General features: G+C 36.6%; 1 protein-coding gene across 1 annotated transcript; it reads left to right on the top strand.

Annotated features, from left to right (window-relative positions):
* Nucleotides 1-1727: 1727 nt before the first annotated feature.
* LOC113821001 (TRMT1-like protein) lies at nucleotides 1728-9966 on the top strand. Its single transcript, XM_027373424.2, has 8 exons — nucleotides 1728-1887; nucleotides 3960-4089; nucleotides 4200-4336; nucleotides 6124-6336; nucleotides 6698-6888; nucleotides 7662-7834; nucleotides 8180-8450; nucleotides 8803-9966. The coding sequence occupies exons 1-8, from the start codon at nucleotides 1781-1783 to the stop codon at nucleotides 8958-8960; spliced, it is 1380 nt and encodes a 459-aa protein (XP_027229225.2). The 5' UTR covers nucleotides 1728-1780; the 3' UTR covers nucleotides 8961-9966.
* The last annotated feature ends 5738 nt before the right edge of the window (nucleotides 9967-15704 follow it).

Here is a 15704-nt window from a genome sequence, read left to right as displayed (position 1 = left end):
GACACCACAATGGGGCCTGGACCTGCACTTTGTCACGTGATGGTCGAAGCGCTGATATTTAGTGCATCGGAAGGGTTCACGGTAGTATTCCCTGAGAGAGAATGTCCCAAATATGCCTAAGTCTAGCTCTGCAGGAGGCTCTCCAAGGAGAGTAACGAAAACTTGTTGGGTTTCTTCCTTCGAGGTTCTAACTTTGAGGCAAGTGGCAGATTCCACTAAGGGGTGTTCTTCCAGACATTCCATGGGAAACCCAACGGGATAGCCTTAAAGAACCATCTTGGTTTTCTTGGGCGGTGGATCATAAAGACTGATGGCAACAGTCCTACCATTACTTAGCACGGCAGCATTTTGAAGGGCCAATAAGCTATCATTCTTTTTGGTCTCCCCTGGGAGTGATTTTTGTGGAGACTTGCAGGGACAGGAACTCTTTCTCGAGGGCGAGGAGAGCTTCAGTGTAGGAGAAGTCCGTAGATGTGGTGATTATGAACTTTGTGGTAAGGGGAACTGAAGATATATCCTTGGGAGAGTTATCTGTGGTCGCACTGGCAATCGGCAGTGAAACTGGAGACGTGTGGCCGTCGATGGTAGTGTCCATCGTTAATACTGAGGGCTCAGATGGTGTTTCTCTTTTGTGGATACGAGAGGGTCATGGCTGCGGGCTGACAGGTCCAGGATGGTCCGTCTTCATAGATGGGGCAGGTTCCCCATCTTGGTCTCGAATAACGAGAAAAAAAAAAAAAACTGGGGTGGCTCACTTCCCTGCAAAAATTCCTCATTTATACCTAAACAGACAACTAATTGAGGAAAACAACCCTGACAAAGACAACCCTTCACCAGTGATTCAGGTAGCCAATCTAATGACCCCCCTTGTGGCATTTCCCACATGGAGGGGACATTAAGGGAGAGGAAGTGGCCAGAACCAATTTGGGAAAAGAAAAACAACACTTTTATCTCCAGGTGTGACAGAAGACTGTCTTTAAGCAGGAAAAGATTCCTTGAATGTAGGAGAACTGGGAGTTTTCCTATGTATGTAAATAAGATAAAAAAGGATCATAATCTCTTTTTCCCTTCACCTTAAGCGATTCTTACATGTATAAACAGAAAACTTTGTTGTCCACATATACGTTCACACACATACACGTGTCATATAAATGTACATGTACACATATACGTATACATGTAAAAACACACACACACATACATGCATACATATATACACGTATCTCCACACACGTACATATACATATACACCTACACATATACATACATACGCATACATATACACACATATGTGCATATATATATACATACATACATATATATATATATATATATATATATATATATATATATATATATATATATACATACATATATATATATATATATATATATATATATATATATATATATATATATATATATATATATATATATATATATGTGTGTGTGTGTGTGTGTGTGTGTGTGTGTGTGTGTGTGTGTGTGTGTGTCTGTGTGTGTGTGGTCGTGTGTGCATCTGTCTGTGCGTGTGCTTCCGAATGTGTGTGTGTGCGTTATGTTGATGTGTGGGTTTGTATGCATGTGTGTGTTTATATACTGTGTAGGACACATACAGTGTATACATGCCTATAATTTTGTTTGTAGCACTTTCTCTACGAAACATATGCACTTCTTGATTAAAGACAGAAATAATGAATTGTGTCCGTAGTCCCTGTCAGTACCCTTTTTGGGTTCGTAGTCCCCCACCAAAACCAAAACAAAACCTTCAGAAGCGAAGATGACGGAAGAATTTGAAGAACACGGCGTTAAAATCAATGTCAAGGGCACGGTTCCAGCCCCGAAGAAAAATGAGGTCATGTTCAATTCGGATATGATGGTGAACAGGTAAAGAGGTCAAAGAGAAAACCACAGTTTGAGTGTTTGTTATGCTGTCTTGAATTCTAATCTGCTAGCAAGCTGTGATTCGAATAATAAATAGGGATAAGATGATAGAGTACTACGATATGCAACAATACATAGTAAATATTATGATCCAGGGTGATTGATAGTATCGGGAAATGTGAGATGACAATATGAATTTTAAATACTTATTACAGGAGGCGCAATGCAACGCAAAAAAAGAAAAGAAAAATTAAACGCTATTTTTTTCTACACTATTGAAAACGAATACATAGGTTTTGGTTTGCTCATAGTAATCATAATGACAGTTTCATGTTGCACTACAATGTGATGCAATAATGATCTCAGTGTTGTTGCATTTTCAACTGCAATATCAAGACTTTGCAAGGGTAGGTTTGTAGGAACAGTCGTATTACCAGTTTGCTTGCTATGATTTTGGTAACCAAGGTACTTGGGGTCTACATCTTATGAAAGTATAAGGTAGACTGCACAGTTGCATGTGAGATGTTGGTGATCATTTACTTAATGCATCATGTCTAAATTAAGTTATTGTATTTCAAGGAAAATATATATTCAGAATACTTTTGTATCACTGAACACATTGTTAGTGGTATCAGTGAATATGCTGCTGAACCCCACCCCACCAAATACCCACAATCTTTGCCCAGATATCAGATAAGTCGCAAGGGAAAATATGAATAATACAGAGAATTAGTCAAGTTGTATGCAGGGGTACAGCCCCTGTAACCTCCTGTTTTTAGGCTACTGCCACTCAGTATCAGGCACTCCTGCGCATTGGTTGTACCCTCTGTCCTGGTGTGAATATGTAAAGGATTCTTTGTCTTCTGGGGTGGGGGTTGGATTGCGGCTGCCATCACCGGGTATCGCAGGGGGCATAGCTCCCTGTATTAAATAATATAGTGACTTGATCTGTATACATTATTATTATAGTGATGTATTTTGTGTATGTTACTCACATTTTACCCTGCAGTTTGGGGGGTTCTGAAGTAAATGTCCTACATATATGGGTAGTAAAGGTGAGAGGAATCCATTGACATCGCTTTCATGGTGATCATTCATGTGAAGCTATTTTGAATATTTAACTCAAGGAATTACCATCCTCAGTCTGTCAAGTGTACCATCAGGGTAATTCTTTACAGTATTGATGCTTTCATCAGAGACTAACGGCTAGTTTGTTAAAACTGTCCGAGGTATGACCCAATTGATAGTATATATTCATATGTATGGACTTGCATATACACAGATAAATGCTTATCTGCCATAGCTATCTAATAGATATACATTTATCCATCTTTTTGTCTGGTAGATAAGCATGCCTAGACTGATAGATATATGTTTATTTCTGCATGTATGCAAGTCTGTTTAATTAATATTTATAGAGATGGGCCTCACACAATTTTAACGAACTGGCAATAAGTCCCCAACTTCATGTCACAAAATATATTCAACAATTTAAGTCATCGTAACTGGGTGTGGAAGGTTGATGTGGGGTTTCACTCCCATTATTAGCTAGGTGTGCACAACAAGATAGAGCTAAAACTCAGGAACACATATTGGACTTAGGCTGTGGGTGGCGCATTTTGAATCTTTTTCCTTTATTTGTGGCAATACCATTTGTACCTGCAGATTATTTGTTGTATTGATAACTGCAAATTTTTATCCTCTACAAGAATATCATCTTCACTTTGCCTTAGCTTAGTGTGTCCATACATTAAAGATTAACTGTCATCAGTCAGCAACCTGGTAAACATAAGTTTGCCTTGATAAAAAGAAACAGTATATTGATATTTTCGTATTTGAATATATTGAAAATTCTGATATTGGTATTGTTTTTTTATCAGTTATCAACATTATCAGTCATAGTATGTGAATGGTTATAGATTACCTATGATAAAATGGGAAATTGATTGGACACAGAAACCGTGTAAATTTAGTTCTTGTAAAAAAAAAAAATCAGAAAATACATGACAAGCAAGCATTTGCCTTGATATGTAAGAATTTTGGTGTGATATTTACTGATTCCTCAATTTTTACAGATCGATTGTGCTTTGTGCTTTGGCTGCTTATAGTGAATCTGGAAGATGCATAGATGGTCAGATAAGATGCCTGGATGCACTGGGGGCCACAGGAGTCTCAGGCCTAGCATGGGCACGGAATGTACCAAAGGTTATTAAGTTTTTGTTTGTTAACATGCGAAAGTTTACAAAAGGATTGTTTTATTTTCTTGGTATTAATTTTATGGTTTTATACTCCATAAACAAAATTTTTACCTCCAGGCAGTGGTTGTGATCAATGACCAATTGCCAGCAGCAACACAGAGAATAACAGAAAATGCTGCTTCAAATGGATTAACAGTAGAAGTTACAACGGAAGATGTTAGTGTCCTGTTACATAAGAGGACATTTGACTTCATGTAAGTAACAAATCTTTATGTATTGTATTCTCAAATATCTGTTTTCACTCTAAATTCTGATGCCTTCAGATGGTATTTACATAAACATTAGCATCGGTGGGCCCAAAGTCCTGATGCCACCCATACAGACCATGACAAAGGAAGCTGCTCTCTGCTGCCAGTGAATGCAGTTGCTTACATGTCATATCCACTGATTTTATTGTATTGAATTAGTTTACTCATAGATGGTTTCACAAGGGCTTAGTCATCAAGCATTCAATTACTAGTATTAAATATCTCAACTGTTTAATCTTTCCATTGAATATGGAAAAGAGCTATGATTCTTTTTATATTGCTATTGGTATTATATTGCCATTATGATAATCACGATGTCAGTAATAACATTGTCTTTTGATAGTAGTAAGAAAAAATAGTTTTCCCAAAATTTCTTGGAATAGGGAAATCAGATGAGGTGACTAGGGTCTTGGTGACCAATCACGTGTAGTGTCAGCTACGTGTAAACAAAAGATATCATATCCACTGTCATGACATCCTTTTTGTGATAGGAATCATTGGACTGGACTAAACATTTTGTGTTTTGGAAGGGGCATTTTATGTTGAACAAATGATTCATTAGAACCTGTGAAAATGAAATTTTCAAGTTGAAAGTCTGAAACTCCAATAGAATAGACATTTTTGAGGTTGCTTGCTAGATTTGGCTATTTTTCTCAAACGTGTTGTATAGGGAATCCAGTGACAGGTTTGCTGTTTATAGATAACTTTGAGTTTAAGGATGGTGAGGAGGAGTTACAATTTTCATTGTTCCCTCAATTTTTTTTTCTTTTATTTATAGCCACTCACTGTACTATCAAGTTCAATATTTAGCAGAAATCAGATCATATGCTAAATTGGTTGGAAGAAAACAAAAATACTTTGAAAGTTGTGACTCATATTTTAGTAATACTTAACTTTGATTATTTAAACTGTCGGATCCAGGTGTCTCGCAGTCCACACGTAGGCCAAAATCCGGGCTTACTTGAGTTTCGACTCTCCCAGGTGGACGGGAGTGTGCAGTGTCAAGACTCTGTCTACCCTTTGGAATGTTATCTCTTTTTCTGCATATGTATTTCTTTTAATATTTCTAATTTTCCAAGGTCTATATTTGTTCTTTGATATGCCATATCAAGATGGTAATAAAATATTTTCCATTTTACGTGTTGTATCTCAATACTCAATTGTCTGCTAAGACCTGCACTGCTGGTCACAGTAGGCAGGAATAGGATTCTGAGGATGGAAATAGTGTCTCTCCTGGAGCCAGTTATGGCTTATTCCATAATCATTTACACATGGAAATTATGATAGAGCCTAATCACCTTCCAAGAGCTTTTTGCATTTGTGGTGAGTCATTTCTGTCAACCTGGCCTTCAGGCAAATTCTCTATGATGGCATATTCCCATCACCTGTTTTCAGCTAAGTTTTTACATGACAGAATATTTGTGTCACCCAACATGATAGTCATGCACCTGGATGCAAGGGGTTAATTAAAAATGATCATATATTCCACAGCTTAGTGTCAAGTGATAAAGTTGATAAGACAATGTATTCCTTTAAGTAAGGAAGATGGATGTAGAGCACACTCTGCTGAAATATTATTGTGCATTTTACAAAATTGTTAAGTAGCAAGTGGATGTATATCACACAAGTTCCTTTCCCACACTTTGCAAAGATTTCTCTTTAACACTTCATCTAACTTAATTTGCATAATAGTTAGGTACTATATTCACTCATTAGAACATATCCCATGCCAGATTTTTGGATTGCTATGGGTCATCCGTTCCCTATCTCGACGCAGCCTTCCGCAATGTCCCCAAAAATGGCATTCTAGCCATCACCTCTACAGATGATGCTGCCCTCTATGGAAAAGCCGCTGATGTTACAATGAGGAATTATGGGGGATATGTTGTCAAGACCTCTTATGCAAAAGAGCTGGCAGGAAGACTTGTGCTTGCTAGTGTCATCAGGTGAGAGTCATTTTGTTGAGTTGATTTGGTCAAATGATGATTCAGAATTGAAAAGCAACGGATAACGTATTACATCTGTTTAAAGTTTTGTTGAATTTAGTTTCTCCATCTTGATGTGACTACATTTTGCAGGTATAAGTAATTAAGGAATTTATCTTTTTCCTTCAGTATTACCAAGTGAAAGATATTCCTACCAGTACAGCATGCCAGGCATTCCCAGTACACTATAGTAGAAAATGAAATGGATTAAATCTTACCCAGTTTGTATCACACTAACCTAGAAAGAAACAAAGCACTTTTTCTTCTTTTGTTTTACTGGTGGTTTTCTTAATATTATCATGAATATTTTGCATATTTCCAGAGCTGCTGCCAAATGCAACAAAGGCATTGAAGTGGTCTGCTGTGTGGCCTTAAAGAGCTTCATCACAGTTATTGTGAGAGTTTTGCGAGGGCCTGCCGCTGCAAACAAGTGTGTCCGTAAAATAAGGCGCGTCATACATTGCTGCTTGTGTGAAGACAGAGCTTTTTATCCACAAACTGTCTATCCTCTTGGTATGTTGTTTTCAGGTTTGTTAATGTATCTCAGATGGATGTGAGAAATGCCCAGGGAATGCTTCAGATTTTTTTTTATCTATTTGTTTCTTTATTTTTATTTTTTCTTAGTCTAATATCTATACATTATGCTATGAAGAATTGAAAATTTACTATGATCAAAGAAATGGATGAGCAAGAAGAGAAAAATGCCAATCATAGTTCAAATATCAATTTTACTGGATTTGTTCATAATATCTACTTATATAATTTCAAATAGTTTTAAAAAGTTCATGTTCTTTATTGATACTTTTTATTGGGCAGGCATTCATGGGGTCATTTGGGCAGCCAGAGGATAGGGCATGACATTCTACACAATACAATGTGTTTTGTGCATTAAAATGAAATATTGATCAAGCGCTGAGCAAATAAGGCTGAAAATAGTCCAAGAGCTGCTTATGAATAGGGCGGGAATGGATGGCCAGACGATAAGAAGACATGATTTTTGTTGCCTGAAAATGTGACTGTGTTGATGATGACAAGTACATATAAAAAATTGTAAATGCAGAATCTGAGATAATGCCTGACACAGTAGTCACTAGTTGGAAATGATACTTTGTCTTAGAAAGAAATATTGGAAATGTTTTTTTAAAGATGAAATAAATGGGAATGCTAAAATGTAGTCTGAAAACAAGAAGATCAGTATGAAAACAAGGACAGGAGAAAATTGATGAATGTGAAAAGTATTTTACCAGGATCTGTTTATGATTTTATATACTTTATTGATCTTTCAGAACAACCCTATTCCCTGTTATCATGTGACTGTCGAAGTAGAAGTGCGGGAAAGTTGGCGGTGGAGTTAGGACCTGTCTGGTGTGATGAAATCTTTGATCCAGTCTTCTGCCAGGCAATGTTAAGGCAGGCCAATAACCTACAGTTTCCTCACAAAGTTACAAGTTTGCTTCAGGTAGGAAATTTTCTCTTGGTATTCCTCCATAGCATAGTTGTCAAAAGTTGTTCACAGTGGAGCAGAATGTTCATTAAATCAAATCACTTATGAGACTTGTACTTCACATGACAATTTTCAGTTTAGGATGATAAGGGTACCTAAATTTTTCCCCTAGACATGGGATTCATTTCTTGCTGTTCACTGATTTTGACTGTCAGATGATAAGGATTAAACAGAAGATCTTTCTCCTATATGTGAACCCATTCAGTTCTTACCATTCTCAGATTTTTGCTGTCAGATGATAAGCTAACACAGAAAATCTTTCGCTGAGACAGGAGCCCATTCTTTTCCTTCCATTCACAGACTATATGCAGCGAGGCGAGTTGCAGTTCGCAGCCAAGCACAGATTCAGGCACAGGAGGAGGAGACAAGGAAAACACCCTGACAGAAGGTTTGGAGAAGAGCATGGTCTCTCTTCCCGAAGAAGAGGAGGAAGAGGAAGAGGCCCTTCAAGTCACCTTTCAGGAAGGGGAGGAAGGCGAAGGGGAGAGAATACCAAAGCGCATGAAGATGGACCATTCGGTCTTGCGATCTCCGCCTTTCTATTTCAATCTTCATCGGCATTCTCCGAAAGGTAGATTTTTCTCTTGGTCAAATGGATAGATATATTAGGATAAAGGATTGTAATTGACCTTTGCTCTGCAATGGTGCAATACATACAAAGAGAGAGTTTGTTCCTAGATGTTACAAATATTATTTCTTTTAGTGTGGAAGGAAAAGAAAGAAAGGGATCAGAGTAATGAAAGAGGAAAGTTTAAGCATACTCTAACTGGTGTAATGTCAGATGCGTATGTGGTGTACATTTATACCTAATTTTGTTTGTGTGTGTGTGTGTGCACTTTTCCATCACAGTAATTATGCTTTCTGCGTGTGTGTGTGTGTGTGCGCTTTTCCATCACAGTAATTATGCCTTCTGCTTTCAACAGGTCATGACTTGGGGAAGATCAACAAAGTTGTTGAATACTTGCATCGTGCCAATCACAAGGCCAGTCGAACGCACTTTGACCCAGAAGCAGTCAGAACAAACATTACCTTGGTGGAATTCACCAGTCTTTTAATTGAGTTTTCCAAAGCACAAAATTAGTGTGTGAAATTTTTGTGTTGCATAGTTGATCATGTATGTAAATCCTGAAGTTAAAAGGTTATATGTGATTCTGTATGATAAATGAAAGTAAACCTTGCCATGAACTTAGCAGTTACCTTTTTAAGATACAGAAGCTGTAGGTTTAATGTTACAAAAAAAAGCTGATGAATTGTTTTCTTTATTTGATTGTCAAGATGTTCACTTAATTTTGTGTATGTGTAAAATTTCAGAAGATAATATCACTATCTATGAAAAGAAGTGAAGAGGATTGTTATACTTCAATATTCATGTCTTATTTTTTCTGTGTATACATTGGTTTTCTCCGCAGTTACTTTCTATGTTGATTTGTAATCTTGAATTTGTCAATTATTTGTGCTTATTATTATTTTTTTATTACTGTTGGTATATACACATTTTTTGTGTATATATTCAGCTGATAGAACCCCAAGATGAAACTCCCGAGGATGTATGGATCTCCCTGTCAGACTTACTAGATTTATTGAACCACGAAATGCTAAGGGTCACACAAAGTCAGTTTCGTATTCGAAGTTTACATTTTGTGATGAAAAAAAAAGAAATAGGGAAAATCCAGGTTTACAAAAGCCAAGAGATTAGATGGTGCATTAGTGTTGGATCTAGTCTGTTAATTAAGGCCAGTTTTGAGATGTGTTAAGTTTGCTCAAAATCACAGATGTACTGGAAGAGAACATAGTTTTACTCTTAAGATGCAACATGTATTAAGTATCCCTGTGAATTTTGTCAGGCACATTTCTTTGTCTGTTATAATGGTATAGATTAGATGATGGAAAATCAAGACATGAAGTAGCAATTTGCGTACGTGGTCAATGAATAAGTCTGTTAGTGTAATTTACAAATTATTGCTGTATTTCTGGATACGGTTGTAGACTGCCCTTAGTTATAAAGAGATTAATTATTTTTGTGGTTTATTTCTTTGTAAGAAATACTAGATTAATTTCAGGAAACAAAGAAGATATTGTAGATTAAATGATTTTTATTTTCCTTAAAGCTTTAATTCTTAGCAAAAAACAAAAACTCCCTAAATTTGCACAAGATGTTCTCATATTTATTCACCACTGAAATATTTTAAGAAATTTGATAGGTTTTAGATGTTATAAAAGTATCAATGGTGGTTATTAACTTACACAAAGAGGAATGGTAAGAAAGAGCTATGTACAGTTTGCATGTACTCGCTGGACCCTTTTGCACCAAAAGTTTAATCAACAGTAGAAATAGTAATAGAAGAAATGGAATAATTCTGTGAAGTTAGACAGGTATAGTGTTAACCTCTTGGTAGAGCTGTCCCTCCCATTACCTTGCTCATTGTGATGGGAGGGCTTAGGAGACGGAGACTGAAGCCCATGGTAGGGGATCACCCCTAGCTTGTTCATGCCTTGTCACAGTTACATCTGAATCCCAAGCTCATGCACTATCTACCTTAACTGACCACACTGGCAAACCCATTCCTGCTGAACCTCACCCCTCTCTCAATACTTGCACTGGAAGTGTTTCTATCCCCCCAAATGCTTGTCCTATCTACAAAAAGAACTTGTCAAACTGTGAAAATTACCTACTTAGCTGCCTTGCTGATTATGATGTAGTGGCAGTACAGTGGTACACTTTTCCTCCCAGAGGGCAGTGTATGTCCCACGTTAATATTGCCAAAATTAGCTTCCGTAGACATGACCTCCCCTAAGAAGTTTAAATTGATGGATTGTCCTACCATGTCCGACCATATCAACCCCTTCCTCATATGTTGGTTTTTGGCCAACCAGCCAAACACTTGTTCCACAGTCTGCTGCTCTCTATGTGTCTAACCTAGTCATGACTGTTCATATTACCTTGCTCAGTCACATACATGTGCCAATTGTGGAGATCCTATAATATATTTTATAGGAGCTGTCCTGATTATAAGCTCGAATGTGAGGTTGTTCTCAAATTCAAACTAGGCCTCCCTCTATGTGAGGCTAGACAAGAAGTACGACGACAGGGTTTTTCTCAGCTTATTCTAAAACAGTCCTTCGATCTGCTCCCGTACTATCCTCACAAGATGTTTTTGTATCTCTCCCTGTATCTCTTCCTTATACCCTAAACCATCCTACATCTACTCACCCTATCCCCCAGTCAAAATCGTTTTCCAGTCTAACTCCAGATACTCTAATCTCTACCACTTCCCCAATACCTAACCCTCCTCCTCACTTTATTTGTTGCACCAGGCAACCTAAACGTTCTACTCCGCCCTCTCCTACTACATCCTCTCCTCCGCCTTCCTCTTCTGCTCCACAGATATCTATCTCCTCTTCTCTTCCTCATAAGAGAACCTTTGTTTCTCAGTCCTCTTCACCCAACTCTCCTTCAGAAACCCTTGAAGACTTCCAAAACTTCCTAAAGATGCCCCAAGAGAACACTTAGCTCCCTCATCTACCCCCAAATCCCTCTTTTCCTACCCTTTATACATTTAAAGTATTTGCAAATATCCATTCTCATCCTCCTCAAGTTCTCCCCACCTTCCTTCTACACCCTCGCAACATGCCCCACCCTCTCTACTGCTCCCACTTGAATACTTACGCAAATCTCCTCTATCACAACAGTGTCCTTCTCCAGACCCTTCCCCTCTAGACATTCTTCCTGATATTTCACGACCTTCTCCAGTCCCCTTTTCTCATCCCCTGGATTCTTCTCCGAATTCTCCAACAGCCACCTCTGTTTTCCTTGAGTAATGTCTCTATTCCTTCCCTAATCACAGATACAATGCAGTTCAATCAGTCGCTCTACCTCCTTAACCTTTCCCATTTTACTAATCCCTGCTCTACTTCATTTACTTCCTTCTTTTCCCTTTTCGTTACCATACTTTCTCATAACACCCTCTAAACTTTAACATCTAGCACCTCCCATCCACCCCAGATTCTTCTCCTAAATTTCCAGCAGCCGTCTCTATTTCCCTTAAACATTGTTCGCTACCTTACCCAGTGACAGATACACTATAATTCATGCAATCTCCCTACTGCCTTAACCCTCCTTGTTCTTCTAATCTCTGCTCTAGTTCACTTGCCTTTTTTTCCCATTTCATCACCATACCATCCTATAATGCTCTCTAATCTTTGACATCTAACACATTTTATCCTAATCTTTAACTCCTCTTTACCCTTTCCGACACAATACTTTACCACAGTGCTGTTTAACCTTCAATGTCTATTGATAATTCAATCGTGGTGCTCTCAGTTGCCTCAGCATCCAAGTCTGCTGATTAATGGAATCTTAATCACATCAGTGGATAATCTGAAACTCCTAGGAGTAACCTTTGATTCAATGCTTACATTGAATTGTACATTACAAATATGGCCTAGACAATAATCTCTAAGTTAGGTATCAATCGCAAGTGCAAGATTTTGAGTATTCTCATGTGTGGTTATCTGGTGCAGAGTGACACTTTAGGACTGCTTGATTGATCTTTTAATTCGATTAAATTTCTCCTGTCTTGCTTAAATTTGGACATTGGGCATCATTGTGTTATTGGGGCTTTTTTCAGTCTTATACAAGATTGTAACCAATAATTCACATCCCCTCTATAAGTTTTTACCTAATTTTTATCAATCTGCAAGAGTTACTAGAAGTTCTATGGCCCTCAATTCAATGACATTTCATGCAAGTCAACCTTCTACATCTAATCTTTTATAGAATTTTTGTTTTTTCCTTTATTTTTACTGCCATTTCTATGCTTTGAAATGTATTGCACTGAGAGACTGTAACGTCTCCGAATCTTGAGAAGTTTAAAAGATCAGCTAATATGTTTTTACAAAGTAGCTGATGATTTTTCTATCTTCTCATTCTTTCTCAGCTGTGTCTTAACCTCCACTGACACCTTTGGTGGTATAAATCTCGATTTTTTCCATGAGGCTATATGGCTTACCATAATGATAATAAAAATATATATATACATACATATATACATACATATATCCATACATATATCCATACATATATCCATACATATATCCATACATATATCCATACATATATACATACATATATACATACATACATACATATATACATACATATACATACATATATACATACATACATACATACATACATACATACATATATACATACATATATACATACATACATATATATATACATACATATATACATACATATATGCATACATATATACATACATGTATGTATGTATGTATGTATGTATGTCTGTATGTATGTATGTGTATATATATATATATATATATATATATATATATATATATATATATATATATATATATATATATAGCCTTGATTCCACGGACAAAATTATGATCGTATATCTGAGTTGCCTTTGAAGTTGCCAAATAGCATGCGTGATGTCCAGGTGGTGGTACATTTGACATGGACTGAACTCTTCCCAGTTGGAGGACACAGGTCATCAGTGGAGATCCTGAGTGCAAGAGAATCAGTCAACGGGGATATTCTTTACAATACGGGCGCACTCGTCAGAAACGAAGTCCTCAATTCTATGTTATTTAATATGTTACTGCTATTGGGCTTACTGACCAAGAGAGGGTTGATGGAGGGAAAACATTTTTGTGTATAGAGCTGAAATTAGGGAGCACCGAGTGAATTCACGCTATGAGCTGTCTTTTTCTTATTTGTGCAATTACCGTTCGCGTCAGCTGATTATTTCTTGTACCGACGGCTGTAATTTTTGTCCTTTAAAAGCATATCAATTTGCTCGAGTTTAGTGCGTACCTTTAAGATTAAACAAATCGGCGTCAAATGCCTGATTTCAAATTAAATCAGTTTTTATTTTGAAAGTGAATAGTATTGTGATGACATAAATTTTCATATAAAGAAGATAAATTATGGGGACTGGCAGTAAGATTTTAAAATTTACTCTTGTTTATCCTTACAATTAACTGTTTTCTTTTATGGTGATAAGATGTTTAACGCGTAAACCCTAATAATTTTACGTTGGATATATTTCCTACCCCAGTTTCTGGTACAATTACAGTCCCCATTTTGTGCTGCTACTACTAACACTTATAATTAATGATGATGACGATAATGATGATGATGATGACAAAAACAGTAGTAATAATAATAATAATGACAACAATAAAAAACAAAAGTGAGTCAAATTGACGATAATGATAATGATACTGATAGTAATGGTGATTATAATAATGATAATGATAGTAATAACATTAATGATATTGATAATTGGGGTAATATTGTTAACAACAATGCTAATGATAATAAATCAGGATAAGACCAATGATAATAATCATGATAATGATGGTATTAGTGATAAAGATAAAGATAATAATGTTTCTAATAATGCTAATGGTAATAATAATCATTATAACAATAATGATAATGATAATAATGATAATACTGATAATAGAACTAATTTAATGATAATATGTTAACATCACTTATCAAAATGATAATGATGAAAATGATGATAATAATGATGATATTAATGATAATAATGATAATGAAGATTTTAGTGATGGTTACTATGATAACAACAATAATAATGATAATGATATTGTTAATAAAAATGATGATCATTTATAATAATAATTATTATGTCCTTAACTTTAAATAAGCACTGAAATCCTCCTCCCCCCATGTTTTTAAGTAAATACTGAAATGTTCCCCCATAAGTTCGGGCTCAATCGAGAATACAGATTTTTACTTTTGGAGAGATTCGTCTGCAGTGAACAGATGTAATATTCCAGGCCTAAAGCACGCTGCCACCACCCGATCAATAAGTTTGGGAACCGTGTGTGTTGTGTATGCGGGTGTGAACATCATGAAAGGTGGAAGGAAAATACAGAGTGTGTGTGTTGAAAGTTGCATGTGTAAGTGTGTAAATGTGAAAAGGGTGATAGTGTAGGGCTAAGTGTCTGTGCGGGCGGTAGGAAGAAAATGCAAGGTCTGATAATTCTTCTTCTTCCCTTCGGTTTGAGCATCCGCCTGCTGGTACCGGGAACCCAGACATAGCAAAAGTTATGGTCTGTTCTTGAGTATCAGCTTAGTATACTGTGATTCATCTAGCCATTTACAGCATTTCAGGGGTGAGATATCAAAGTAACCAGCATTGTGTGGTTTAGAACACCCGAGTGCGAGAAACTTGAGTGTTAAACAATACAATCTTAGAGACAGAACTTTAGAAGTGGTGAATGTTAGCCATTTTACCTTATTTTTCTGGATGGGACAAATGAAAGCTCAAAAGATGGTATGATGTTTATTTGAGGTGTGTTGCACTCATAGGGAGTGGTACAGGTATTTCGGTTACAGAAATAGAAAATGATGTGTACATCACCAATTTATCACAGCGTGGGTGATGCACATAGAAACCAACACTAGATATACTTAATATAAATACGAACATATATATGCATTCCTAAGTTGGTGTCCTAACTCCGCAAGTAAGAATTCTTGACCAAGCGAACCCCTGCTTAAAACGATTTAAAAGAACACTTTGGAGACAAAGGCCAAGAAAAAGGAAAAAGAACATAAAAGGGGCATAGATCACAAAGACTGCCTGGACATCCACAAGGCCAGGCAGGAATCAACCGAGATAACACTTTAAGTAAGAAAAAAAAAAAAAAAAGATATATACTACTACTACTACTACTTATAATAATAATAATAAAAGATAAAATAAAAAGATCCTGACAGAGATCTTTCTCCCAGAAGGTACAGATCCTCAGGTTG

This window comes from Penaeus vannamei, chromosome 43 (assembly GCF_042767895.1).
Source record: "Penaeus vannamei isolate JL-2024 chromosome 43, ASM4276789v1, whole genome shotgun sequence".
In the NCBI taxonomy this organism is placed as follows: domain Eukaryota; kingdom Metazoa; phylum Arthropoda; class Malacostraca; order Decapoda; family Penaeidae; genus Penaeus; species Penaeus vannamei.
The sequence above is the reverse complement of the archived record's forward strand: the minus strand, read 5'-3'. Positions and strand labels throughout refer to the sequence as shown.